The 26578-nt window shown below is 36.3% G+C and overlaps 1 protein-coding gene across 3 annotated transcripts in view; it reads left to right on the top strand.

The window, feature by feature from the left end:
• Positions 1–4576: 4576 nt before the first annotated feature.
• The window catches only part of FAM126A (family with sequence similarity 126 member A), a 41190-nt gene continuing 19188 nt past the window's right edge, over positions 4577–26578 (top strand). For 2 of the 3 annotated variants that reach the window (XM_032235385.1, XM_032235387.1), the window contains exons 1-7: positions 4577–4780; positions 18934–19010; positions 19316–19417; positions 19945–20124; positions 21878–21958; positions 25392–25507; positions 25719–25814. In XM_032235385.1, the coding sequence (XP_032091276.1) occupies positions 18960–19010; positions 19316–19417; positions 19945–20124; positions 21878–21958; positions 25392–25507; positions 25719–25814 (626 nt within the window). In that variant the 5' untranslated portion in view covers positions 4577–4780; positions 18934–18959. The remainder of the gene's footprint in view (positions 4781–18933; positions 19011–19315; positions 19418–19944; positions 20125–21877; positions 21959–25391; positions 25508–25718; positions 25815–26578) is intronic. The other variant, XM_032235386.1, reaches the window with a different exon arrangement.

Raw genomic sequence — 26578 nt, 5'->3', positions numbered from 1 at the left:
ATAGCAATAAAATTAAGTTTGGAACATTTGCATCACTTAGCGACCGAAACTCAGATTCTAACTGTGGTTATAATTTGAGGACTGCTTGCATAACAAGTCTACATAGAAAGGGCTCCATTGATAAAATAAAAATCCTTGCATATTCTTATTGTATATAAAGTATAAAGTACTATATAATTAATTTTATATTAAATATAGAACAGCATACAAAAAATCAGTTACCATTCCAGAGGAAGAGTACAGTGCAAATTGTATAGTACAGTACAAATATTTGGAAATCCATTTCAGATAGTTCAACAAAACTTTCTAGGTCAAACAATTTTAATCCTGTACTTTATTTCACTGATATTGGCAGCAATAAATATTATGTTTCTGTTATATGCCAATCTTCTCTAAGATGATCTATTTCCACTAAGCCCTTTAAATATTCCAATGGTGGACTCATTGCCACTGTAATTTAGTCTTTCCATATTTCTGCTAGTTTCCTCTTCTTTTTGTCTACCTTTCCCAGTTTTACAACATCCCATAATATGTCCCAAATATGGGGAGAGTTCTGGATTGATTTGTTCTATGATTCATTTTATTCTTGCCTATCCATAGTATTGTCAAGTGGCTTCTCCAACAAAAAAATTTATATAAATTATGCACACCTACACCTAAAGACATATGTATATGCACTGGTCCAGTATATATGTATATACCTCAATGTACTAGCTACCTAATTAGGTAATACATACCCAATTCCCCTGCTTTCTTCCCCCCCCCAACAACAATTATGTGATGGGATAGTTGGGTTAAGGGAGAATGATTGGCTGAAAGTCACCTAGCCAGCTTTCATGCCTAAGGGTGATGATGGTGTGTAGAAATCACAATCTCCTAATATCTAGGCCAGTACCTTAACCAAACTGTCTCTTTTTTCTCTTTGAAATCTTGCCTAAATGCTCTTAATTTTTTTATCTTACTTTTGCTTTTAGTCTTTCATGTTTTACTTTATCTTGACTGAAGACAATAGGGCAAGCTGCATGGATTGATTTTTAATAGTGAATGCTTTTAAACATTTTGTGTAGAGTGGAAGAAAAGAAGTGAAGTAGATGAACTCAAGAATGACTTTACCTGACAGCCTCCTAAACAACTGAAAACTACCAATTATTTAGAATGCAAGTATAACCTACTAGTAAATAAATAATAATAGTAATAGAATTTGTTTTGCATGAAGTGACATTGGAATAGGATTTGAAAACAAAGTCTGAGGTCTGTTCTTTGATCTCAAAAGATTGCCAAAATAGTTTTACAACACAGTCCTCTTCTGAAGCTGTTGCTGCCTCTCCAGCAACTTTTGCTTTCCCCAGAAGGTACAAGAATCTCAGAACAAGAGTGACTTGGACTTTTTATCTAAGCAATACCAATAGTAATCTCTATTTCTGACCACTTTCCAAGGCATTGTGGATTCTGTAAAAAGTCTCTTGAGGCTTTTACACAACTTTTAGACAACTGCACCTATAGAAGCACAAACTAATGTTTAGAGAGAGCAACCTGCACTTTAAACACTAGCTCAAACACCTATTACAGTGCAATGAAAAGAGAAGGGGATTAATTATAACTGGATTCTTCCAACAAACCAGATTGTCCTACATATTTACTATAATAGAGATAATAAAGATTTCTTTGTCTTATAAAGAGCTGTTGCTTTGTCTTTAAGCCAGGTTTTCTATTGTCAACTCCATCTGATACACTTACAAGCAGCCAAATGACTATGCAGTGAAAGAGGATGTAAAGAGTTTTGCTGACATTCAAATACGCTCAATCCCTGGCATGCTGCTCAAAACAAGACCTTATCCGGCTGTTTCAAATATTCAAATATTTCCATTATGTGTGGGTGATAAAATACATTCACTTTTCACTCCTCCACACCAGCCAACGGTCTCTCTGTAAGCACTAAGAATAATAAGCTGCCAACTATAAACAACTTTGAAAATTTAGCCTTGACCAAGAGCAGTTCAAATAAACTAGAGATAACTAATAACAAAGATTACAGATAAAGCTCTAGAAGTACAAATGATTCATTCTTTTGGGGCACTGCCAAATCATTATACAGATAAAATATTGAGAAAATTAAGGAAGCAACAGCAGACACTGTTAACAACATGTATAGCAGCAAAACCTCTGATTTACTTAATGGCAATTTCTCCTAATATGCTCCTCTGATTGTATTTTGACCTGAGGTTTCTCAATAGTAAATTAAGAAAGAAAATGATATCTAGCTCTAATAGATGAATTACAGAATACTATTTTCAATATTTTGGATGAACCAACCACTATGAATAGATCAGCAACTTCTTTGTTCTGGCCAAATATTGGGGCTTCTGTATTCTCAAGTACACAGAGCCTAAGATGGATGATCCAAGTCTGTGGAATGAACTGTCAGGTGAAAATTTATATGGATGCTAACGACAGAATATTAAACAAGAGGAAGTCAACTTAGTGGTATGTTGCATAACCCTGGAAAGCTGTCAGAACCTATAGTGACATCAAGAAAAATCCGGGTGGCTGATCAGTGTGTGTACTTGAATACCTCAGGTTCTTCTTACCTTACAGGGGTGTCAAACTGGCAACCCATAGGCCAGATGTGTCACATGCAGGCCAGGCCCACTGCAGCTTCATGAATTGAGAAAAATGTCATGAAACATCACATAATGGCAATGTGACGCTGTGAGTTTGACACCTGTGCCTTACAGCTATAAATGAATGACACAATAAGGTACTTTAGAAGTTATATCTCTTGTTCCACTCCTTCTGGTCTACAGGTTTGCTAAATAATACAACCATTAAACTATTAACTTGAAAATCTAGGAAGTAAAGATGAATTATATGTCTTATAGGATTTCTATCCAATTTTATTCTAAAGACAGTACAAAAAACCAACTGTTGAAGATGGACAGAGTTAAAATCTTGGATTTAAGTGCTGGCATGGCAAATAGAAGAGAAGGTTTAGGTGAAAGGAGATTGGTCCTGCTGATCAGTGAAATTACCCAGAAAGAGTACAAAATTGATGCTGGAGGTTATCACAAAATAACAGACTTGGAAAGGACTTTGGAGGTCTTCTAGTTCAGTGTTTTTCAACCTTTTTTGTGCAAAGGCACACTTTTTTCATGAAAAAAATCACAAGGCACACCACCATTAGAAAATGTTAAAAATTTTTAACTCTGTGCCTATGTTGACTATATATAAAGTGTTTTTCTCATGGCACACCTTACACTATGTCACGGCACACTAGTGTGCTGCGGCACAGTGGTTGAAAAACACTGTTCTAGTTCAACACCCTGGTCAAAAAGAAAATGCAATACTATCTAATTAGTCTTCTAATATATGGATAAACACAGAACAAATCTTGATAATCACAAAATTTCAATGTGAGGCTGGGGCCATTTACATAAGATCATATAAATAACAGCAATATTACTGAAGAATTCCATTCCATACAACCTTCATGGTCATTTAGGGACCATAAAATAAATGCTGCTGGTACAGAGTTGTTAAACCAGGTATGCAAAGTGTAATGTGCAAATTGTAAGGGGCCCTAAAAAGTCCCTTTTTCTTTCTGTTTAGGACACAGTGCTCTAAGGTTCTAATTTATACTAAGGATATTCCACAGTTTATCTCAAAGCCCAGACTGCTGAAAAGGAAAACAAAAAGCAAAACAAATGTATTGAAGAGAACTGTAGCTCTTAAACGTTAAAAGCATGTAAGCCAGACTTCCTTAACCTAATATTGTTCAGATGTGCTGGATTACAGTTTGCCCAACTCCTGAGTAGTACTTTTAATAGCAATACTGAATGGAATTAGTCCATTGGGCAATGATTTTCTAACAGAAATTTAAATCCACCTGGACAAGTAGAAGTTATCAGTTCCTGCCTCAAAAACAGTATCTTTGGAAGATTAAAACTCATTTCTAATAGCTCTAATTATTGTTTTAGTTAGTAAAGTTTTACACATATTTAAGAATCTGAAATACTTATTATCTTGGAATATTTCCCATTAAATACAAAGTAGCATTTATTTCGAAGTGCACGCTGCACTTTCAAACCTTTCGGTATACAATTGTTATTTTTGTTTTCAAGATGCCAAAACGACTTTGGAATTAAACCTATAGTAACTAGCGGAATGTAATACAGTAATAGGGAACCAGGCTAATCGCAAAACTTGAGGCCACGGAGAGGTAACGATGGGTTTCGCCCCAGCATGCCCTGATTCGCAGAGGCAGGACGAGGGTAATGGAACTTTCATCTATTTTGACCTCCAAACCCAATTGTCAATCAGACGCTGACAGAACAAATAAAATCCCTCCCCTCGAGCACTATCTCCAACGACGCGTCACAATGCAACTCTCTTCACGAAGCGGCGGGATCTACCCACTTTGGGAAACCACACAAAAAAAAGAGAGAGAAAGAAAAAAAGGCGGGCCTCCCTGGAGTTCCCACCTCTCTAACTAATTTCTATTGGTGTCGTAACGGGTTGCGGTATTGCTATTGGCTCTCTTTAATGGCCACTCAAATAGCGGCTCTGCTGGGCGGGGCAGGCATCTGTCGTGCCCCGAGTCTCTCCGTCCATCAGCTCTTCTGTCCTTCTCACACTTTTGTCGGGAGCTGTAAAAGCAAGTCGCGCCGAGATCGGCGACGCCAAAGGGGAGAAGCAGCGGGCCTGGAGAGGCGCCGTCTTGACCCAGAGTGAGACAGAGGAACAGGCGTGCGCTCTGAAGGAACTTTTTTTTCCTGATAAAAAGGTAAAAAAAAAGGGGGGGGGACGTCTTTCTTTGTGTGAGCGCTCGTGTGTGTGTGTTGGGTTTTGGGATGGTTGGCTGGAACAGGCTCTGGAATAGCGGTTTTGTCAGCGGCGGGAGTGGGGAGGAACGACAGCGTGTTTCTTTTCTCCTCACGGCGAGGTCGCAGCTTTGAACCCTCGTCCCCACTCGGAGAATTAGCTCTTTTCGACGCGTCCCCTCTCCTCCCCCCGCCTTTGTGCTTCCTTCCCCCTCTGAGGAGAGAGGCGGGAGGCGGCGAGGAGCCAAGAAGCGGGGTTCAGGGCGTGCCGGTTACTGTCCTCCAGCCCCGATCTGGAGAGGTGACAAGTTGTGGTGACGACGGAAGGCGGCCAAGCGAGTGACTGGCGTGGCTCGAACCCCACGCGCCAAAGTGGGACTCGGTTGTGGGCTGTGAGGGAAGGCGGCGAGGGAAGCGAATTGCTAACAGGCGGAGGGGAAAAAAAGGTCCCTGGTGCGAGGCTCGACTCTCGGCTCGTCCACGTCTAAAGGGTCAGGTCGGGATACTTGAAGCTTTTTAGATCCTCCCGCTCAGGCCTCCGAATCTGGGGCGGTCCCATTCCGTTGGTGAGGGAACTCCGGGAACTTAAGTTGGGCCGTGTTCTGAGTCAAACCGGGCGGCGTCGGGAGGTATCAGGTCCCTGTGCAAGTCTATGGTCGCTGCTGCTTTTGCCTGTGCCCGGCGAGTTTCTCTCCGGCTTAGCCAATTGCAGCAAGAATTAAAAGGGGGAGAGAGGGAAGGAGATGATTCTCTGGTCCTTCATTATGGAGCATTTTAAAACTTCCACCATAACTCAAACAACACCTCTCCCCTTGCTAATTTTTAAGAGTGGGTTGACAAAATGATCAAAAGAGCATGAAATCAAAACAGAGCTTTCTAGATTTCGTTTTTTATGTGTGGGCATAATGCACTGTATGATTTGCAGTCCCTCTCCAGGCATTTAACCCTAGTTACTGTTTTAATTTTATATATCCTTTGCTATATATAAACAATTAACAAGCAGTCTTAACATTTCTATAATTTTTATATGGGATCTACATTGAACGCTCACAGAAATCACAGACTACATGCATGCTCCATCAGTCTGCAATGAACTATTTCAAATGATTGAAAGATTTTTGTGCAAGTGGATTGGATATATAGATAGTCCTTGACTTATGGTCACAATTGAGCCCAAGATTTCTGTTAAGTGAGACATTTGTTAAGTGAGTTTTGTCCTATTTTATGACCTTTGTTGCCACAGATGTTAAGTGAATCATTGCAGTTGATAATTTAGTACCATAGTTGTTAAATGAATCTGTCTTCCCATTGATTTTGCTTGTAAAAGGTTGCAAAAGGCGATCACATGACCTTGGAACACTGTAACAGTCATAAGTATGAAATGATTGCCAAGCATCTGAATTTTGATCTCTTGATCATAAGGATGCTACAAAGATTGTAAGTGTGAAAAGTAGTTATAAGTCACTTTTTTTAGAGCTACGATACTTTTGAACAGCCACTAAAACTGTTGTAAATTGAGGACTAATTGTACCAAATCTCATTAACTGACATGATTTTTGCAGGGGATCAGGGCTTATAGAGCAATGAGACTAATTATACACCACATCACTACTGATGTGTTGCACTGTGATTTTCCAGACCAGTCAACCATTCTAGTATCATTCCAATATTAAACAGATCTACATGTTTCTACTTCTCACTTGAGCCAAAATTAAAGAGGCGCTGCCTCCTGCTGAAAGATATAAACAGCCCATAGAGTTTTAAACATTAAAACACTCAATGGAAATAGACTTATGTTAGCTGTGGAGATACAATTTTATGTTTAAGATAAGTTCCATCTTTTTAAAGATGTTGTTTTAAAAAAGTAACTATTATGTCATCATGCAAGACCTAATGAATAAGAATAAGAGTACTTCTAACTATTATTGTGCTGACAGATTGCATTGGAAGCAGTTAAGGGAAAACTGGGAAGAATGAACACAACAGCGAGATGGTATGGGAGAAAAAATGATTGTGTTATGTAACTATATGTTGTTGATAACCTTGAGTTACACCCTTGCTTGCTTGTTAGAGCCTTTTCCCTGGTCCTTTTTACTATTGCTCTGATATTGGTTCCATGTGGAAATATGAGGTTCTGAGATGTAAGTTACGTTTTGATTTCACATGATGTTAGAAAGAAGCCATATAAAATTAAATCATGTATCACATCCATCTGCACAAAACTATCATGATTTTGGCTTTTTTGATGCTGCTAAAATTGGTTTGTTTATGATTGTAATGATTTATTTCTTCCAGATACATATGTTCTGTGATTTAATGTTGGTTCCATTTGGGATCTAAGGAAAAATAATCTGACTCCATAAATTCTGTAGATCCAAATTTTTGAGCAATACCCACAAATAGTCCAATTAGTAATTGTGTTGTTTCATTGAATGCAGATAGGCATGAGAGTGATTTTATATGCAACCTATGTAAAATTTGTGTAGACTCTTGTTTTAGATTTCAATCTGGGTCAATCATTGGGACCAGAGGTTTAGTCTTCCAAGCTTTCGGAGTTGTGCTGGAGCCCATCTTCAGGGATGTTCTCGCTAATGGAATGTTAGATTGGAAGCTTGGAAGACTAAACTTTTCGTCCTAGTCACTGATCCAGATTGGATCCTGCAACATTATCCTGGGATGTGTAGAATTGTGCTCTCGCTTTAGATCACAATTTTATACCATGATGAAAATCTGTAGAAATAGGTGGTTGGTGAATTAATTATTTTCTCATAAGTATGGATCCTAAGTTATGTAAAAATTGAATTTTAGCCTGATCTTGCAACTGGTTCTAGACAGAAGAAAAGTAGTTACAGCCCAAAGAATTTACTTCATAAAATGCTTGAAGAAGGAAAAATATGGATTTGGATAGCTAGTTGGTTTCAACGTCCTATCCATCATTGAATCAGCGCATTCAGAATATGATGTTTGATGAGCGTTTTGTCAAAGGCACTTAGATTCCTATAGATATATTTTTATAGGCAAAGAAAATTAATTTTCTTCAAGGGAATCTGTGTTCACAAATTAATTTATATGCAACTAGATCTTCTGTCAGAAGAAATATGACTGGAAATGCCAACAAAGGGTTTATCTTTCAGATTATTCATTATTAATAAAGTGAGTAATTGTAAACGTTTGTTATGAAAATAGTTTCTACAGTGATAATGCTAGCATTTAGTTTCTGAAAGATACAAATTAGTCAGTTTATTCTTATTCTTGTCATTAAAAAGTATTTTGGCATGACTGTTCTTGCTGCTTTTACTTGATCATAATGCAATTATGAGTTTTGATCTTTTTGATCTATTTTTCTATGAATCACTACCACAAATTTGAAAAATCTATATCAAGAAGATATTTCTAAAATCATTTTTCCATTATTAAATGCAAAATAAAAATTCCCTTTGCTACTTTTCTGTTTATTTCTTTATATGTGTAGTAAAGGTTGTCATTTCAAATTTTTAGATTTGATAGGTAAGCTACATTATATTCCACACATGTAGTTTTATGATTTAAAGATAGCAAATTTCTTAAAGGAATTTACACTATGCATAATAGTTAAATATATATTCTGAATTATAGCCTTTAATTGTTAACTCTTTTGTGCTACAAGGTTTTTTCCCCCTAAATCAAAAGGGTATGGAGTAAAATTAATATGAATCAACCGGATAGAAACTCATATTTTATGACTCACAAAAACCTTTGTGACAAATAACACAGTTTAATAGATGCTTATCTTGGCATCAGAGTATGTTTTCATTTGACATGTGTGTGTGTGTGTGTGTGTGTGTGTGTGTGTGTGTGTGTGTGTGTGTGTAGATAACGCCCAGTATGCCCAAATATGGGAGGAAGATCACTACTTCCATTCTCTGTCCTTCGGCTCGTCACAAGAGACCATCCAGACAGAAACCCAATATTTTTACTGTTGCCATTTTGTTACATTTGTTGTATTTGTGCTGATAAATAAATAAAGGGAGACTAGTATAGATCTATTTCAAGCTATTTAGCTCTCATCAGCTATCCATACCCTTATTGGGAATCGAACCTGTGCTGTATTGCATCTTAGGCAGATGTGTTAACCACTAAGCCACAGAGTTCGACTCCTTATCAGCCAAGCCAGGGGGGGTTGTAACTCTAAATAGATACCTTTCACATATATATATGGAAATAGAATTTATAATAGCATTTAGAGTTCACTATAATGCTGATTTTCTGCTGAGTAACTGTGTGCCATGGTGATTTCTTTTGCACAAGGATTCTGACAATATTTTAAAGTCAATAACAAAGTTATAATATTGTATTATTTTCAACTGATAACTAGTCAAGCTGTTTTGGAGAAATTCTGCAAAAATTCCAGAATATGCACTTTCTATTCTACTTTTTAAAAATGTTTGAAAATTTATCCAAAATGCAAAATTAGAAATTTGATAATGCAGGTAGTTGGAATTGTATTACACTGACCCAACCATGTGACTTTGCTATTTGTTTATTTCTATGGCCAGTATATTGTAATTAATTATGTTTATATACCAACTTCTTCCACCAGTTACTGGCGATATACACATTCTTTCTTTCACATCCTCCCCCCTCTTCCCCAGTTTTGAGTTGGTTATTCCAAATGTATTCCATTAACTTTGTAACGAAATCCGGATTCGAATGCTTTCCTTCTAAATACTAATCTTGTACTTCAGTGGTTGATGTTTCATCATCAAGCTGTTTTTTCTATACTAGGGGCAGAATCAATCAATAATACTTGAGAATCTATGAGTGGATCATATGAATCATCATAGGAAATAGCAGTTTCCAAATTGACTTAATTTCTGTGTTAAATATAGAAATGGAATCATAGGGCTGGAAGGGACCTCCAGAAATGGAGCACCCACAACTTTGGGAGGCAAGCTGTTGTATTGACTAATTGTTCTCACTATTAATAAATTTCTCCTTAGTTCCAGGTTGGATCTCTCTGATGAGCTTCCACCCATTGCTTCTTATCCTGACCTCAGGTGCTTTAGAGAACAATCAACTTCTTCTCTGTGACATCCTTTCAGTTATTGGGAAACGACTATCATGTCACTTTAAGCTTTCTTTTCTTTAGGCTAATCGTGACTAGTTCCCTTAGCTGTTTCTCATATGAAAACTTTTTAATTTTTAGGAGGTGAGGAACTAATATATCAATTAATTCTGTGATTCTTTCTGTCATCAGCTAGCACAACAGATATGCCAGCATAAAATTACTATCAGAAAATTCAAAGCACAGAAATAACTAAAGAAACATGAGACAATCGAGCAACAGTTACAGATGTACCCACAACATCCTTAGAAAGATTTCTGCCACCCACCAATCACATAACTGTGTGACATAGGTGTGAAACATCTCACAATGCTACTAATCCAATCAGTGTATCTTATTTTGGTTTTCTATTAGCCTCAAGTTTAGGATGTAAAACAATACAATTGAATTTTAGGAAGACCTTCATAATAATAAGAGCAGTAAATACCAGTACTGTTTGCCAAGAATATGTATTCTCATCAGGGTCATCCATGGTGTGAAACTTAATCCTAGTTGTTCAGTAAAGCAAGTAGTATATCAGGCAACAGTGATACAGAAGGATGTGGAAAAGGATTATCACTGTAGAGACAAAAGCAAAGGCATCTTCTCATACTACGTGAGAAAAAGCAGTGGTAAACCATTCTTGAATTTACTAAGAAAATCATATGGAAAGATAAGATGAAGTGATTGATAATACTGTGAATAACACTCACCAAGCTATTGTAAAAGAACTGAAGATCTTTTGGAGTATTAACTGGTATTTTCCACAAGGAAAGAACTCAAGAAGACCTCTAATGATAAATATCTCAATGAATCACACTTCGAGCAGGATTGTACAGTTTCCACATGGAATCAGGAATAGAAGAAAATGAAAAATAGCACAGTTTACAATTGTTTTTCCAATGAAAAATTTATAGCAACTCAAGAAGAGTGCAACAAATCAAGAATTGGTAACAACTGAAGTATGTAAATCTAGTAAAATAAATAAACACATAATCCAATCAGTAACTATGGAAGAAAGTTTAAACATCATCTCAGGTCTACTTGAGGTCTAAGGTCTAACTTTCCAGATTCAACTCTTTCTTCTGGGTTGTGGCAGAGTGACAACATTTTAGAATAGCCATTCCAAATAGCCTTGGATTCCAGGCTGCTCTTGGAATACAGATGCGCTTCATTAATTTGTACAGAACACAAGCAGAAAAGAAGTAAGCAGGCACAAATTCTTGGTTGTTGTATCACAGATTTTTATCTATTGTTTTTCAGTCCTTTAGGAAATGATAGTATCCCAGCCATCTTTGTTGTGAAAAATTGTGTAAGATTAGTTTTATCTGACTTATGAACTACCAATACACAAAAATAGTTGTTTGCCCCAGAAAAGCAAATGTTTTGATCATTTTTGTTGGACAAATAGCATATAATTGCTGCCATTCTGTACTTTTCTTTCATACTAAGTTTGTAGATTAAAACTTGAATTAGAAAGAGCTTAGTTAACTTTTCTCAGAGCATGCACCAGAGATGAAGAGTGCAATTTCCTTAGAACTGATCAATTTAGCAAATCATCTGATAATGTTAATCCCTGTCTGTTATTTTCTTGGTTATGCTGGTCTCATTTGCTTGGAAGCGCCAGAAGCTTAAAGCACAGGTAAGGAGGGTGGGCGGGTGCCCCCTCCCCCAGAACACCGTACCAGAACAGTACCTGGTGCTCCGGGCAGGATCTCGTACTCCCGTACCAGGACGTACTGCCTGGAACCCACCACTGGGCTGGGGAATTCAGAGAATTAAATTTGTTTTTAACATATGGCATTATCTGGAGGAAAATAGAAACAATAGATTCAAGGCTGAAAAAACCCTGGACTAATTGAATTCTGTAACCATGTAGTGATCAGGAGTAATCCAGACTTGATGGCTTTTCTGTAAATCCTTGTAATGCTGTTTCCTTCTCTGAGGGAGAAAATGATTGGCTCTTTCTGGATTTAAATTTTTTTTTTTTTAAATTGGTTTGGTGATATCCATAATAAAACAGGGCAGCAAAGAAAAACAATCCATCTGTCTTATGAAGGAGAATATACACCACACCAAAAACCAAGACATCATTACTCAACATTGAAAAATAATAGTGGCAAAAGACATAGATATCAGCAAAAGAGACTGCATTTTTTTTCTGCTATATATTCTAAAATACATAAAGTGACACAAAATTGACCATATAATTTTTTCTTACTAAATCAGTTATTTAAGAAAGTTTCATAAAAAATAAAAAATACTTTGTCCTCTTCTGAAATGTATGTTAGAATTTGTGAGATTAGTTTATTTTATGAAATAATTGATTTATTTATCATGCCCAGGTATAGAATAGTATGTAGCATGCTTAGGATGGAATTGGAACAGATTTTCTGAATTATTCTGCAGGGTTGCTAAATTAAAGAAATCTGTAAAAAAAAATCAAATTGACATCCTAGGATCATTGTCCTATGTGAAAGCATTGTCAATCAATCAATCAGAATAAAGCTAGAAGGGACCTTGGAGGTCTTCTAGTCCAATCCCCTACTTAAGCAGAAGATCCTACACCAGCGATGGCCAACCTTTTTTAGCTTGCTTGCCATAAGGGGGGAAGCCAGGGGGGTCGTCCACAGGCGTGCCGTACCCATAATGCAACTTGCAACCCCCCAGTGCGCATGCGTGCATGAGAGGCGCTCCAGAGGTTTTATAGGAGCCTGGGGAGGGCGAAAACAGCCTCTCCCACCCTATTGGAAGCCCTCCAGAGGCTTCAGGGACCTTCAGGAGGCTTCCCTGAAGCCTCCAGAGGGCAAAAAATGACCCTACAAGCAAACCAGAAGTGACTTATGGTTTGCTCATAGGATTGGTTTAAGCCCTCCGGAGACTTCAGGGATCTTCAGGAGGCTTCCCTGAAGCCTCTGGAGGGCAAAAAATGACCTTCGAGCAAACCGGAAGTGACTTCTGGTTTGTTTGTAGGCCCGTTTTTAGTTCTCTGGAGGCTTCAGGGACTTTCAGGAGGCTTCCCTGAAGCCTCCGGAGGGCTTAAACCGACCTTACGAGCAAACCAGAAGTCCATTCCCAAACTTCCGGTTTGCCCATAGGGCTGTTTTTTTGCTCTCTGGAGGCTTTAGGGAAGGTTGCTTTTCTCCATATTAAATTTCTTGTTGTAGGATAGGGCCTGTTATTCAGATATGTGAAGAGCCTGGGCTTGTCTTCGGGGATGTTGGCTATACCTGCCAGCTAACTGTCATCTGCAAATTTGAGGAGTACCCCTTCTGTTCCCTCATCTGTCATTTATGAAGATATTGAAGAAGTACTGGGCTTAAGATGGAACATGGGGTACCTCACTGCTTACTTCTCTCCATGTAGCTGTAGTACCATTAAGGATTATTCATTAAATATGGTTTGTCAGGCAATTACAAATCCATCTAGTGGTGATTTTTCTAGTTGACCAAGAAGTAGGTTGTGGTTTACTTTGTTGAATGCCTTGCTGCAGTCTAAGTGTACTATGTCGCTGGTCTTCTAATTTAATCACTTAGATTGGTTTGGCATAACTGGCTACTATAAAGTTATAACTATTTGTTTCTAGATGTTCATAGATCTGTTGTTGTTGTTGTTGTTATCATCACAACAACAGAATTGTATCACAGCAACCAGTTGTTTCGCCAGATTTGGCATTGATTACTAGTCGGGCCCCACCCAGGGGCTTAGGACGTCGTAACGTATGCATGCAGATCCAAGCAGTGCGGCTTTTTGCATTTGACTGATGGTGATTTTGTCAATTTTTAACTGTTTTAAATGTAATTCCAGTGCTTTTGGAATAGCACCCCGTGTGCCAATTACCACTGGAATTACCACTGCTGGTTTGTGCCATAATCGTTGAATTTCGATTTTTAAGTCCTGGTATTTCACAATTTTTTTCATATTCCTTCTCGTTGACCCTGCTATCACCTGGTATTGCGATATCTATGATTGTAACCTTATTTTTCTCAACTGTATTATACGCCAATATTTGTATTTTCGTTTGTATGCGAAAATCTCACAAGATCTTGACTATCTGATTTTCGGTGACTTTTTCAGGCTGATTTTCCCACCAGTTTGTTGCTGTTTTAATATTATAATTTTTTTGTATTCTCCCCTGACAATAGTTTTTACATCTCAATGCTTGATGTTATCCAACTGCAGAATGCCTAAGTATTTGTAGGCTTCATTTTTGTTGCATTTAATTAGTTGGCCATTGGGCATTTCAATTTCCTCACATGTAGTGATTTTGCCCCTTTTTATGGATACAGTGGCGCATTTTTCCATGCCAAACTGCATTGAAATATCAGTAATAAATACTTGGACTATGTTTTTCGGTGATTGGATTTCTATTTCTGACTTTCCATAGAATTTCAAATCATCCACATAAAATAATTGCGAAATTTTTTCAGCTTCTTTGGCTGTTTGGTATCCTAATTTCATTTTTTTTAAGATTACTGATAGTGGGATCATCGCAATGATGAAGAGAAGAGGTGAAAGTGAATCACCCTAGTAAATTCCTCACTTGATATTAACCATTCCATAGTTCTCATTCCCTACTGCCAACTCAGTTCTCCATTGTTTCATCGCCTTTTCAGTAAAGGATGTAATATTTTTGCTAATGCCAGTTGTTTCTAAGCATTTTATGACCCAACTATGTGGTAATGAGTCAAATGACTTTTTGTAAATAATCCAGACCATATTCACGTTCGTTTTTTTGTTCTTACAATTTTCTAATATCATTTTATCAATTAGGAGCTGATCTTTTGTGCCCCTGCTTCTTCTTTTGTTGCCTTTTTGTTCTACTGGCAAGATGTTTGTTTCCAAATAATCCATCATGTTATCTGCAATAATGCCTGTGAGTAATTTGAAGGTTGTTGGCAAGCATGTTATTGGTCTGTAGTTTTCAGGTGTTGTTCCTTTAGTTGCATCTTTCTGAATCAAGTATGTTTTTCCAGTTGTCAACCATTCATCAATTTGGCCCTTACGTAAAATTTCATTCAGTTGCCTGGCCAATATTGCATGTAAACTGGTCAAATATTTGAGCCAGAAACCATGTAATTGGTCCTTTCCAGGTGATGTCCAATTCTTTACCTTTTTTACTCGATTTTTGACCATCTCAGTTGTTATTTCTAATACTTTCATTTGTTTGTTGCCAATGCTTTTCTCAAAGTCATGTATCCACTTTGCTTCCTTATTGTAGTCCTTTGCATTTTCCCATAATTCTTTCCAGAATTCAACTGTGGCCGGCTTTTTTAGTTTTTCACTTCTGGTGTCACCATTCACATTAAGACTTTGATAAAAACGCCTTTGGTCTGATCAAAATTGCTGATTTTGTTTATATTGGATGATTCGTGCCTCATATCTTTCAATTTTTCTAGCTGTTGCTGTTATCTGCTGTTTTACAATCTCTACAGCTTCATTGATGTTTCTTGTATCCAATCTATATCTTCTGATTTTGCTGTTTTTAATCCATTGCTCATGCATTCTTTAAGTTACTAGCATCTGCCCTTAATTTTTTGACTTTTTGTTCTAATCGGATTTTCCACTTTGGTTTTGATGCTTTTTCTGTTGTGTGACTAGGTACTTTGATTTTAATGCCTAGTTCATTAGTGACTATTACAGCTGCACTGTACATTAATTGGTTCGTTTCCAAGATGGATCCCGATTCACTGCATTAACCATTTTCATGATATGGGCCAAAATTTTCTTAGGCACAGTTTTTAGTGATGGTAAATGTTGCCTTTCCTCATTAAGGAGAAAATGCTCCATGATCTTATCCTTCAATTCTTTTTGTTTTTGAGTTAGTTCATCAGTTGGTTCAGTGATAACTGGTTCTAGTGGTAGTGTTGTTATTTCCTTCCCAACAGCTTCTTCTGGGAGTTCTACTGCAATGTCTTTAGTTGTGTCTTGAGTATCCGTTATTTCCACTTGTGATGTTGTTTTTTTGGTTTTGCAATTTGCCTGAATTTCCTCAAGTTCAACTTCACTAAACACTTTATTCCATATAATAAATCGCCTTTGATCTGCTAGTCAATGTTCACTAACATTTGAATCTGGATATTGTTGTTTCCATAATTCACACATTCGCTTTAAATAACCTCTTTTTTCTGGCTCTGAGTTGTAGTAACAGGCCATTATGGCACGGTTTTCATCTGCACTATATTTTTGTTGTTTTGTTGGCTAGTCCACTTGTAGCCTACTTGTCGACGGATGTCCATGGACCTCAACATCCGCCGTGGCCCTTGTTAACCTGTGCGACGACCGATGCGGTATAGAATTTTTATTCGTTTCTTTCACCATATTATATGGGTTGGCGGGTTTTCTTTATGGGGCCAGGTTGCCAACCTGACCCCAACCCTCCTCCTTTCTCATCCGGGCTTGGGACCGGCAACGGCGGAGTTAATATTGATAATGATAATGAGTCGTTGTCGTCATCATCATCATCATCCATGTTCCCAGGTATTGATGTTAGGCTGATTGGTCTGTTTTTCTCCTTTTTTGAAGATGAGAACCACATCAGGTTTTTTCCAATCCTCTGGTAGTTCTCCAGTGCTCCAAGATTTTTTTTAAAAAAATATGATACAATGGTTCTGAGATAACGTCTGTCAGCTCCTTCAGAAAACTGGGATATAATCTATCAGGTCCCAGAGATTTATATTTATCAAGATCAGATGGATGTTCTCTTACACTTAACTTAAAATTTAAACCTTAAACCTTAAGCTTTGCTTTTAGTTCTTATTTGGGTAATTCATAAAATAAACTGTATATAGTCTTATGATAATATTTTTTTCTTGCTTGTTAACTTGTGCCTTTGCCTCAAGAAAGAGACACTAGTGAATACTCAATAATATTCTAAAGAAATACTCAGGAAGTTTAAATTGTTTCAATTTCCATCAAATAGTTACTTAATAGAAAAGACATTCTAAAGACTACACTATTAAATGTTCTTAAATGAGTCACTTGTTCTTTGTAGTTATAAATACACTCCAGGGGGAAAAAACTCTTCGTTTCTGTATGGTCTTGTCAGCTCAAGATAATGTACCCTGGATTTGTGGAAATAACATGTTATTCTTCCTCGTGATTAGCTGGCGTCCTATTGATAGAAATAGAGGAAAGAAACCTACAGACCTGTTAAGCTCTATGCCTACATCTATCAACATACAGCAGATGCATTTTAGCGTTCATAAAACTTGACCTTCATTTATGAACTTATTAAAAATATTATTTTTAAATTTCTGAAACCTAACTGCAGAAATCTCCCACGATTTGGTAATTTTGATGACGTTTAATGAAATTTTGGTATTTTAATGTTATTTAGAAGTGAATTTTTCAGTAATTTATTTTATGTATGGACTATTGCACAAGACTTGTTTTCTCTTTAAAGCATTCTCTGCAAACATGGATTACAGTAATTATGTATGATGACCTGATTACTTCAAATTCAGTGTTTGAGTGTAGTGATAAGCTAATATGTTTTCGTCAAACAACATCATGTTCTCTCTAACCAAAAACTTGTATATATATTTGAACAATGCTTATCTCTCCTGCATTCTGAAAATAATTCTATCAGTTGTATGAATTGTGTAACAGCAGACAATTGCGGAAAATTATAACAGATGGGCCTTGACTTAGCCCATTTGTTTCCACTATTTTCTGAAACTGTGATGGTCCTAAAAAAAGGATTCACATTCTGTACCCAGGGTTATGGCCACTCTAGTGCCCCCATAGTTACCTGAACAAAATTTGGATGCTTAGCAATCTACCTGCTCTTACAACTGACCACAGGGATGCTGCAGCTGTTTTTACTTGCCTATCTTCCCCACATCCTGTCCTTTTGGGTCCCTTGGGCTACTTCACACCAGGCTGTACCCTACACCCTTGAGCCTCTCCTGCCCCATCATATCTTGCTACACTTACTTCTTCTAAACATTGTGTTTTCCAAGGGGAAGTAGCTGATATACTACACAACCTTCCTATTTAAAAGCCACATAACTGTTAGAAAATTATCTCAGACTTAGGAAACACTGGTCATTAGTTGTGTGTCCTACTTGGCTGTATGATACTGTAGCATCTAAGCTGAGAAAGAAGTTGCATTCACAAACACATATATAGTATGGGATCAGAATGAATGCTTTTATTGCAATACTGTATAGCTACAGTTCAGTTCCATTGGCTACAATGTTTAAATCTTGAAGGTGGCCTTTAGTGCCCCTTTCTTATTTGCTATTGAGTTGAAAGAGAAAATTACCAGTTCAGTTTCTGTTCTGGTTCTGCTTTCTTTTCTGCATCAATGCAGAGGGCAAGCGTAGTTGAAATCTTGCAGGGGTGGTCCCAGTTTGTAGGAAAAACATATTAGAAAATTGACATTTACTTCTTATGCTTATAATGTAAGGTTGAAGATTAAGAATACATTGAAATATATTGAATGCAAATGGAGATAAGATATATGAATGATAAGTGATTTCTACTACCGTGTTTCCCTGAAAATAAGGCAATTTTGATGCCTGAAATAAGCACTTGGCCTTATTTTTGGGGAGGTCTTATTATTTTTGAGGTTGCAGAAGGCGGCGAATGTGGTCACCTCATGGCTGCTGCTGTGTCGCAATATTTTTGGGGAGGGCTTATTTTGGGGGGAGGTTTACTTTTAGCACCTGCACTCAAAAGCCCAATTGGGCTTATTATCCAGGGAGGTCTTATTTTCAGGGAAACAGGGTAATAGATACGAATGAGGAAGAATAGATTCATAACATTGTATCTTCTGACATTTTCATTTGTAGTAGTGTATGGTATAAATTCAGTAGATTTCATTTTCAAAGTGGTAGGAGACAGAGCCTCTTTGCTGGTAATTAATTTTATCTCTGTACTTTGTCAGAAAGTTTGTGTTAAATGAAAAATAATTATACCACTACTACTAATATTGTATAAAAATGTGAAATCTTGCTGGGGTAATCCCAGTTTGTAGGAAAAACATATTAGAAAATTAACACTTACTTCTTATTCCCTCAATTTAAGGTTGAAGATTAAGAATACATTGAAATATGTTGGATGCGGGATCAGGGATCGTAGAAGAATGGTTATCAGAATTCAAGGTAATCCATGATTCTTGAGTTATAAGAAAATTTGAAACTAAAGATTTACAAAATATTATTTTTTATTAGAGATTACAATATAAAATTTTAGAATTAATACTAATCTACTGTCCAAGAGTGTTAATAGAACATGGCCATTGCCCTCTTGGCAATGGTTGTAAGATTTTTTAATGTACCTGCTTGATTAGTGTTTGATATAGAGGTATATTTAATTGAACAGATTTTTTTTAAAAAATAGAATGGTATATATTAGATGATCTCTTAAATTTATCTTATATCTGTATATCTTAACTGGTTTTTGTTAGACTGTACCAGAAACATCTATAGCAAGTTATGCTAAAAATTTGAAAAACAAGGTTTGCTTGGTTTCATCTATATATAAAGTTATTCAAGATCTACAAAATGAGGTATGTAGATATTAATTAATTTATTGGAATCGGGGCTAACATTGAATACATTGCATAGTGATATGATGACAAGAAGTAAAAAATAGAATATAAAATTCTGTTTCGTTCCTTAAAATACTCTTTTTAGATTTAAATGTTTTGTTGGTATTGTTCTATATAGACATGAAAATTAGAAACAATTTCTAAATGATGTTCTTTTTTCTTGAGCTGTTGTGAAGTAGAATATAACTATAATGTGCATTGTTTCAAAAAAAGTGAAATCTTCAGGAAGGATTATACTACAATTTTAAGCAATGAAGATTCAGTTTCGTCTCTTGCTGTGTGAAAGACATTCAGTAAAAAGGGTTCCTGTTATCTTCTATGCAAAGTTTACATCTGTTAAATAAGCTGAACAAATGAGGCTTACTAAATACTGGGAACCAATATAATACTTAACAAATGGAATCTTTTAAAAATCGTGAGAAAATGCATCTTACAGTAACATATTTAAACATTGCCAAATGTTTAATGCTTGTTTTTCATTTCAGTTGCTGGAACCAGTCTGTCACCAGTTATTTGAATTTTATCGCAGTGGTGAGGAACTTCTTCTGCAGTTCACACTTCAATTTCTTCCACAATTGATATGGTGCTATCTTGCTGTTTCTGCTAGTAAAGACCTACAAAGCAGTGGCTGTATAGAAGCACTTTTACTAGGAGTTTACAATTTGGTTTGTATCTAGACTTAGAATTCATTCATTCAATAATTTATATGTTACTAAATCCCCCCAAAAGTCTTTAATTGTCATTACATTTCATTGCTTGATACATTAGGTTCCTTTAACCACAGCGACTTTCATTCTTGTTGACATTGGTATAAGTGACCACTTTTTATGATGAATATTAAACATTTGGAAGAGGAACATATTTTGAATGGTGTTCTCTATGGTGGTAATTGCTTGTAGTTGGATGAAGGAACTAGCTTGAAATAGATGGTATCAAAAATGTGATTATTAACCATTCTTTTTTTACACAATTATCCGTAAGATTTTCTCGTGATGGTGAGATGGTTCACATGTGAAGTTGTTGAATATGCTTATGAGATGTAAAGTTAGTCCAAGGTCCATGTGAATGTTTGCATAAGAAAATGTGCTACATTCTGGAATTAATGAATTTGAACATAGGTTTGTCTTTTTAAAATTTTTGCAGGCTTTCTTCCCAATCATCAATATTTTGGTCGTGTGAAAAAAAGAGATAAAAGGAAAATTGGATATTTATGGGCACAGTACTATAATAGGATGCATATACATTTTTTTTTGCTTGCTTTAGAAATAGAGGACAACTCTCAAGTATATAGAATATGTCTTTTTCTTTCATGTGAGAAACTGAGTATGAATGCATATGGGCATATAAAAATGATAAATGATTTCTATTAATAGATATGAACGAGGAAGAATGGATTATACAATGGGGGGAAATGGATATTGTATCTTCTGATAGTTTCATTTGCTGCAGTATATAGTATAAATTCATTTCATTTTCAAAGTAGTAGGAGACAGCCTCTTTGCTGGTAATTGCTGGCATATATAAAGTTTAATGTGTTATATTTTGATTCTGTAAAAATAAGGAAATTTAAGTGCTGTTTCAAAAGTTTTAGTTGCACTTAGAACAACATCCTTAGTATTAATGTAAAAGCTATCTTGAAACTTTCTTTGAGCTATATGCTTTCTTAAGCCAGAAGCTATTTTATCAAATTATTAAGTTATTCTCTCTGTAGTAAATATGTATCTCGAAAGGAAAACAATTTCTCATAAAGTGTAAAGTTTCAAGAGACAATTGCATTAAATGCTAGGCAGTGAGTTTAATTAATAAGTACTGAATAGGCAGAGCAAAATCAATAATGCCATTAAAAAAACCTAAAGAGCATTTTATTAGAATATACTAATAATCTAAACCATTTAAATACTCTTTTAAATGTGTGAATGGTCTCTGCAATGAACTTACAAAACTAGATGTACTGCTTTCAAAAACATTTTATTACTTTAATTCCTAATTTTAAGTGATATACCTTGTGGCATTTTAATAGTTTTCTCATAAATAAAGAAGTAAAAACATATATTGCAGCTACTCTCACGTTCATATTATTTCATGCAAGATTACCATGTTATGATTTTAACAATCTCTTTCAAAGTGATAAAACACTATGACTCAAAGGGTGCATGGTAGTTAAATACCCTGAGAGTGAAGAATTAAAATTTCACAATTACTCTGTGAACAAGATGGGAGTTACATAAATGTGATTAAATAAATGTTTAGATTTTGCTACATATAAATTATATATATAATTATAGTCCTAATGTATAAATTTCTATCTTTATTTATAATAATAAATATGGCATGATTTGGGAGCTTATGTTCTGCTTTATGTTTGTTGATGTGCATTTTATGAAATGCATATGAATAACTTGATTATTTTTCTCACAGGAAATAGTTGACAAACAGGGGAATAGTAGGATCCTAAGCTTTACAATTCCATCTTTATCTAAACCTTCAGTATATCATGAAGTAAGTTTTAAAAGTACTCTTGTTTATAACTTTGTTCTAGTCTCCCTTAAAAGAATATAATCTGACCTTTTGACGTCTAAATTAGTAGGAGGCATTCTTTGGTTGCATTTACATTTTCAGGGAAGAACCAAAACTAAGTTGGCCACATCACATAGGTCATTTTAAAATGTGGCGACTTACACTATAATTTCCATTTCTAGTTGGGTAGGGAGACAAATTCTTTCTGGGGCTAGGTTCTGGAACTTCTGCTGCTAAACAATTCAGTTGTTCAGTGAGTCATCGTGTGACTGCACCTGATTTTATGACCTCTTGTTTTCGTTCCTAAGTGAATCCAACTCCCCCCCCAATGACTTTCTTATTTGAAGCCCCTCGAGGAAGTCAGAAATGGCAATCATGTGATCTCAGGATGCTACAACCATTGTAAATACATGCCAGTTGCCAAGCATCTGAACGATCATCATGTGACCATGGGGATACTGCAAGGTGTAGGTTTTTTGTTATTTTCTCCTGTAAAGATTTGTTTGCTTTTCAATCGAATTCTATTGCTTGTATGTTACAGTGCATTCAGAAAGTATTCAGACCCCCTTCACTTTGGTTAATTTTCTTATTCTGCAGCCTGATCTACAGTTGTTGAAATGCATTTTTTCTCATTAATCTACACTCAGTAGCCCATAATGACAAAGTGAAAACAGAATTTTAGAAATGTCTGTAAATTTATATATATAAATGGCTGTGTGTGCTTGTGTATGTTCCAGCATAACTCTGGAACACCTTGAGCAATTTCAACCAAACTTGGTACACAGATGACTTACTCTCTGGAAAGAAATACTATGGAGGTAAGACACCCCTAACACCCCTCGGTGTGTGTGTTCTATTAAGATACAGCCTGTTGTGCTTTAAAATGGCTTCTACTGTATGGCTGTAAAATGGCTTCTACTGTACAGTGTAGTGGAGTTGCCATGGTAATGGCTTCATAGTACTCCACTAGAGGACTCCCTTTAAGAAAGTGGAAATCCAATCTTAGAAATTGTATTTGGTCTGGACATTTTCCCCCTATCAATAAATACCTCGAAAATGCTGGGTTATCAGCTAGTTACAAATAAACTGAAATATTACATTGGCATTAGACTCTTTAGGGCAGAGATGTCAAACTCAACGCCTGGGGGCCGGATTCAGCCCGTGGGGTGCTTAGATCTGGCCCGCAAGGCCACCTTGGAAACAGCCCATTTTTGCTGGCAGAGCTCTTGGGCCACCACTGGCACCCCTGACACAAGTGGTGTATAGCTGGCCACCCCCCCCACACCACCTGAGGTCAAACATAATGCTGATGCGGCGTTCACTCACTACTTTTTTTAAGCACCTTTGACAGCAATTATATCTTTTTGGGTATGATGCAACAAGCTTTACACACCTAGATTGGGGGATTTTCTGTCATTCTTCCTTGCAAATCCTCTCAAACTCAATGAGGTTGGATGGTGACCGTTGGTGGACAGCCACTTTCAGATCCCTCCGCAGATGTTCAATAGGATTCAAGTCAGGGTTCTGGCTGGGCCACTCTAAGACATTCACAGAATTGTCCCTAAGTCATTCCTCTGTTCTCTTGGCTGTGTGCTTAGGATGGTTGTTATGTTGGAAAGTGAATCTTTGGTCCAGTCTGAGGTGCTGATCTCTGTGGAGCAGATTTCATTGAGGATATTCCTGCACTTTGCTCCATTCAGCTTTCCCTCAACCCTGACCAATCTCCCAGGTCCTGCTGCTGAAAAACACCCCCACAGTCACCACAATTAAATTTCTTGAAGTAAAGAAATGAACTGAACTAAATTTCAAGTTTTGTTGCAAAGAGTCTGAATACTTATGCCAATGTGATATTTCAGTTTTTTAAAAATAAATTTACAGACATTTCTAAAATTCTGTTTTTACTTTGTCATTATAGAGTACTGAGTATACATAAATAATGAGGAAAAATGAATTTCAACTACTAGAATTTTAGGCTGCAGCATAATAAAATTGACAAAAGTGAAGGGGATCTGAATATTTTCTGAATGCACTGTATATTAAAGACAGAAAAAATCTTGAATGATTTATCTTGATCTGATTTTTTTACATCTCAAAAAACCAGGGATTTTAACAGTGATGTATGGACTTTTTATATTCACTGTATTCACTGAAATTAAATATACATTGATAAATTATTATTTACCAAAATTTAAACATTTATATCCACATTACTTCCCAGGAAAATATTTATACTGTATGGGCAAATATATTCAATTGGGGAATATATAATATAGTTAAAAAGCCAAGGTAAATTTGAATAAAATATTTTTAGAGAACAATTTTGTAGGTATTTGAAAGCTGTTGTTATATTTTCATCACTGATATTTTCACACTTTGAAATATGATCAATTAAAATTAAGATATGCAGTAGTTTTTTTGGAAATCTGTAAACATTGATATAATAAAAATGTACTTTCTTGGGAAAGTAAACAAAGATATAAAAAAATTTACTTGAAAAATTTCCATAAAAATGAATAATTGAATGGGCATTATCCAAAATAGCAATATACACCAATTTAGTTGCAAAAAATGCTAAGAAGTTTCAGTTAATGCAATTTCAGTAGGCCAGTGATGGCGAACCTATGACACGCGTGTCAGTGCTGACACGCGTAGCCATTTGGGGTGACACGCACAGGATTTCATGCGATTCATCCTCGGCTCCTGCACGGCTGCCGAGGATGAAAGAATCTGTGCTGGAGGAACGGGGGGGCAGGACGTGTGATCTCCCCCGCCCACACTCACTTACTGTATCGCCGCCGCCCCTTTCTGAGCGCAGGGGCTGCTGGTAAGGCGTGCGTGCCGTGCGCACACATGTCATCAGCGCGGCGAGGGAGGACCCGCAGGAGAGGAGCGCGGGAACAGTGCGCGCCTCTCTCCAGTCAGGCCGGCACAGAGAGTCTACTCCTGGGACTGTCGGTTATGACCGCACCACAGCAGGGAACAGCGGAGTGCCAACGGGAACTGTGAGCGCCATTAGCAGCAACTATAAATTGCGCAAAATTATGTTTTTGTCGAAGTGACACACAACGCAAGTTATGCTCGATTTTTTGCCGATTTTTGACACACCACGCCAAAAAGATTGCCCATCACTGCAGTAGGCTGTATACTATCTATGTGATTGATTATTTATTTATTTATTTATTTATTTATTTATTTTATTTTTCCCTGCCTTTATTTTTTTTTATAAATACCTCAGTGTAGCAACATAATACTCCTTCCTCTTCCTATTTTCCCCACAACAACTCTGAAGCAAATTGGGGTGACTGTCTTAAAGTCATTGATGATAAACTGCTTTCTGCTTTCTTTTTCTTTTTGATTTTTTTAAATTACTAATGCCATGTTAAGTGATATATTGAAAAAAAACTATTTTGTTTAGCCTTCCAGTATTGGTTCAATGGCTCTTACTGAGGGTGCTTTATCTCAACACGGCTTATCCAGGGTTGTATATAGTGGACCTCATATGCAAAGAGAAATGTTGACAGCACAAAACAGGTAAAATGTACTATGTTGCTTTCAATTATAGATATTAAAGAAGTAATCTGGGCATATGCAAATTATCCTTTTCTCATAAATTAATATTTAACAAATACAGTATTTTTTTTAAAAGCCTTATATGTATTGTTGATATGACCAACGAAGAGGAAATGTTTTATTTGCATGATTAATGATACTCTTAAAATTAACTATAATTCTTATTTTATAGATTTGAAGTATTGACATTCCTTTTGCTACGTTACAATGCTGCCTTAAGCTATATGCCTGCGGTTTCTCTTCAGTCTTTATGTCAAATCTGTTCAAGGTAATTTTTTCTGAAGATATTGATAATGATAAACTATGGCTGTAATTATATAAGAATATATTTTACTAAAAAACAAAAGCTTATATAGGAGAGGGAAAAAGGTAATTTTCATGTTCAAAAGTTTTATTTTCTTTTAAAACAAACATTTCATCATTCCTCAATCAGTAAGACATCGGAGTACAATTTTTTTGTGTGTCAAAATAGTTCTAGTTTGCCACCAAATTCTTGTCTAGCCTAATGTATACCTCTCCCTCCCTCCCCCCTCCCCCCAACCCCCCTCCTCCTTCCCCCCCCGACTTCCCAGAACCCGTACACGGTATGGATTTTTAACAAACACAGTCTAAAATCTATTGAGAAAAAAAAAAAATAAAGAAATTAATGACATCTCTACATTGATCTTAGCTTCTTCTTGCTGAGCTAACTTTAAACAATTTAAATCATTTCTGATCTTAAGCATAGGCTAACTGGAATATTTCTTGGTCCCGTATTTATTTTGTATATAGTCAATCCATTTTTTCCAGTCTCGTTTATATCTCTCATTTTGACATAACTGCAGTTTACCAAATCCCTGTTAAATAGAACGTGTCAGAATTCAGATCTTCCCCGAGGCATAAACTCTTTATATCCATATTGTGATTCAATTTCATTTACTATTCTATTCTATACTAGTGTATTAATAAAATGTATTAATTACATTTTATTGCTTCATTAAAATGATTAATACTCAGTGATCTAGGAGTTGTAATAATTTCTGTAACTCATTG

The sequence above is a fragment of the Thamnophis elegans genome, chromosome Z, assembly GCF_009769535.1.
Source record: "Thamnophis elegans isolate rThaEle1 chromosome Z, rThaEle1.pri, whole genome shotgun sequence".
NCBI classification, from domain to species: Eukaryota; Metazoa; Chordata; class Lepidosauria; order Squamata; family Colubridae; genus Thamnophis; species Thamnophis elegans.
Note: the sequence above shows the minus strand (reverse complement) of the source record. Positions and strands in the feature narration are given on the sequence as shown.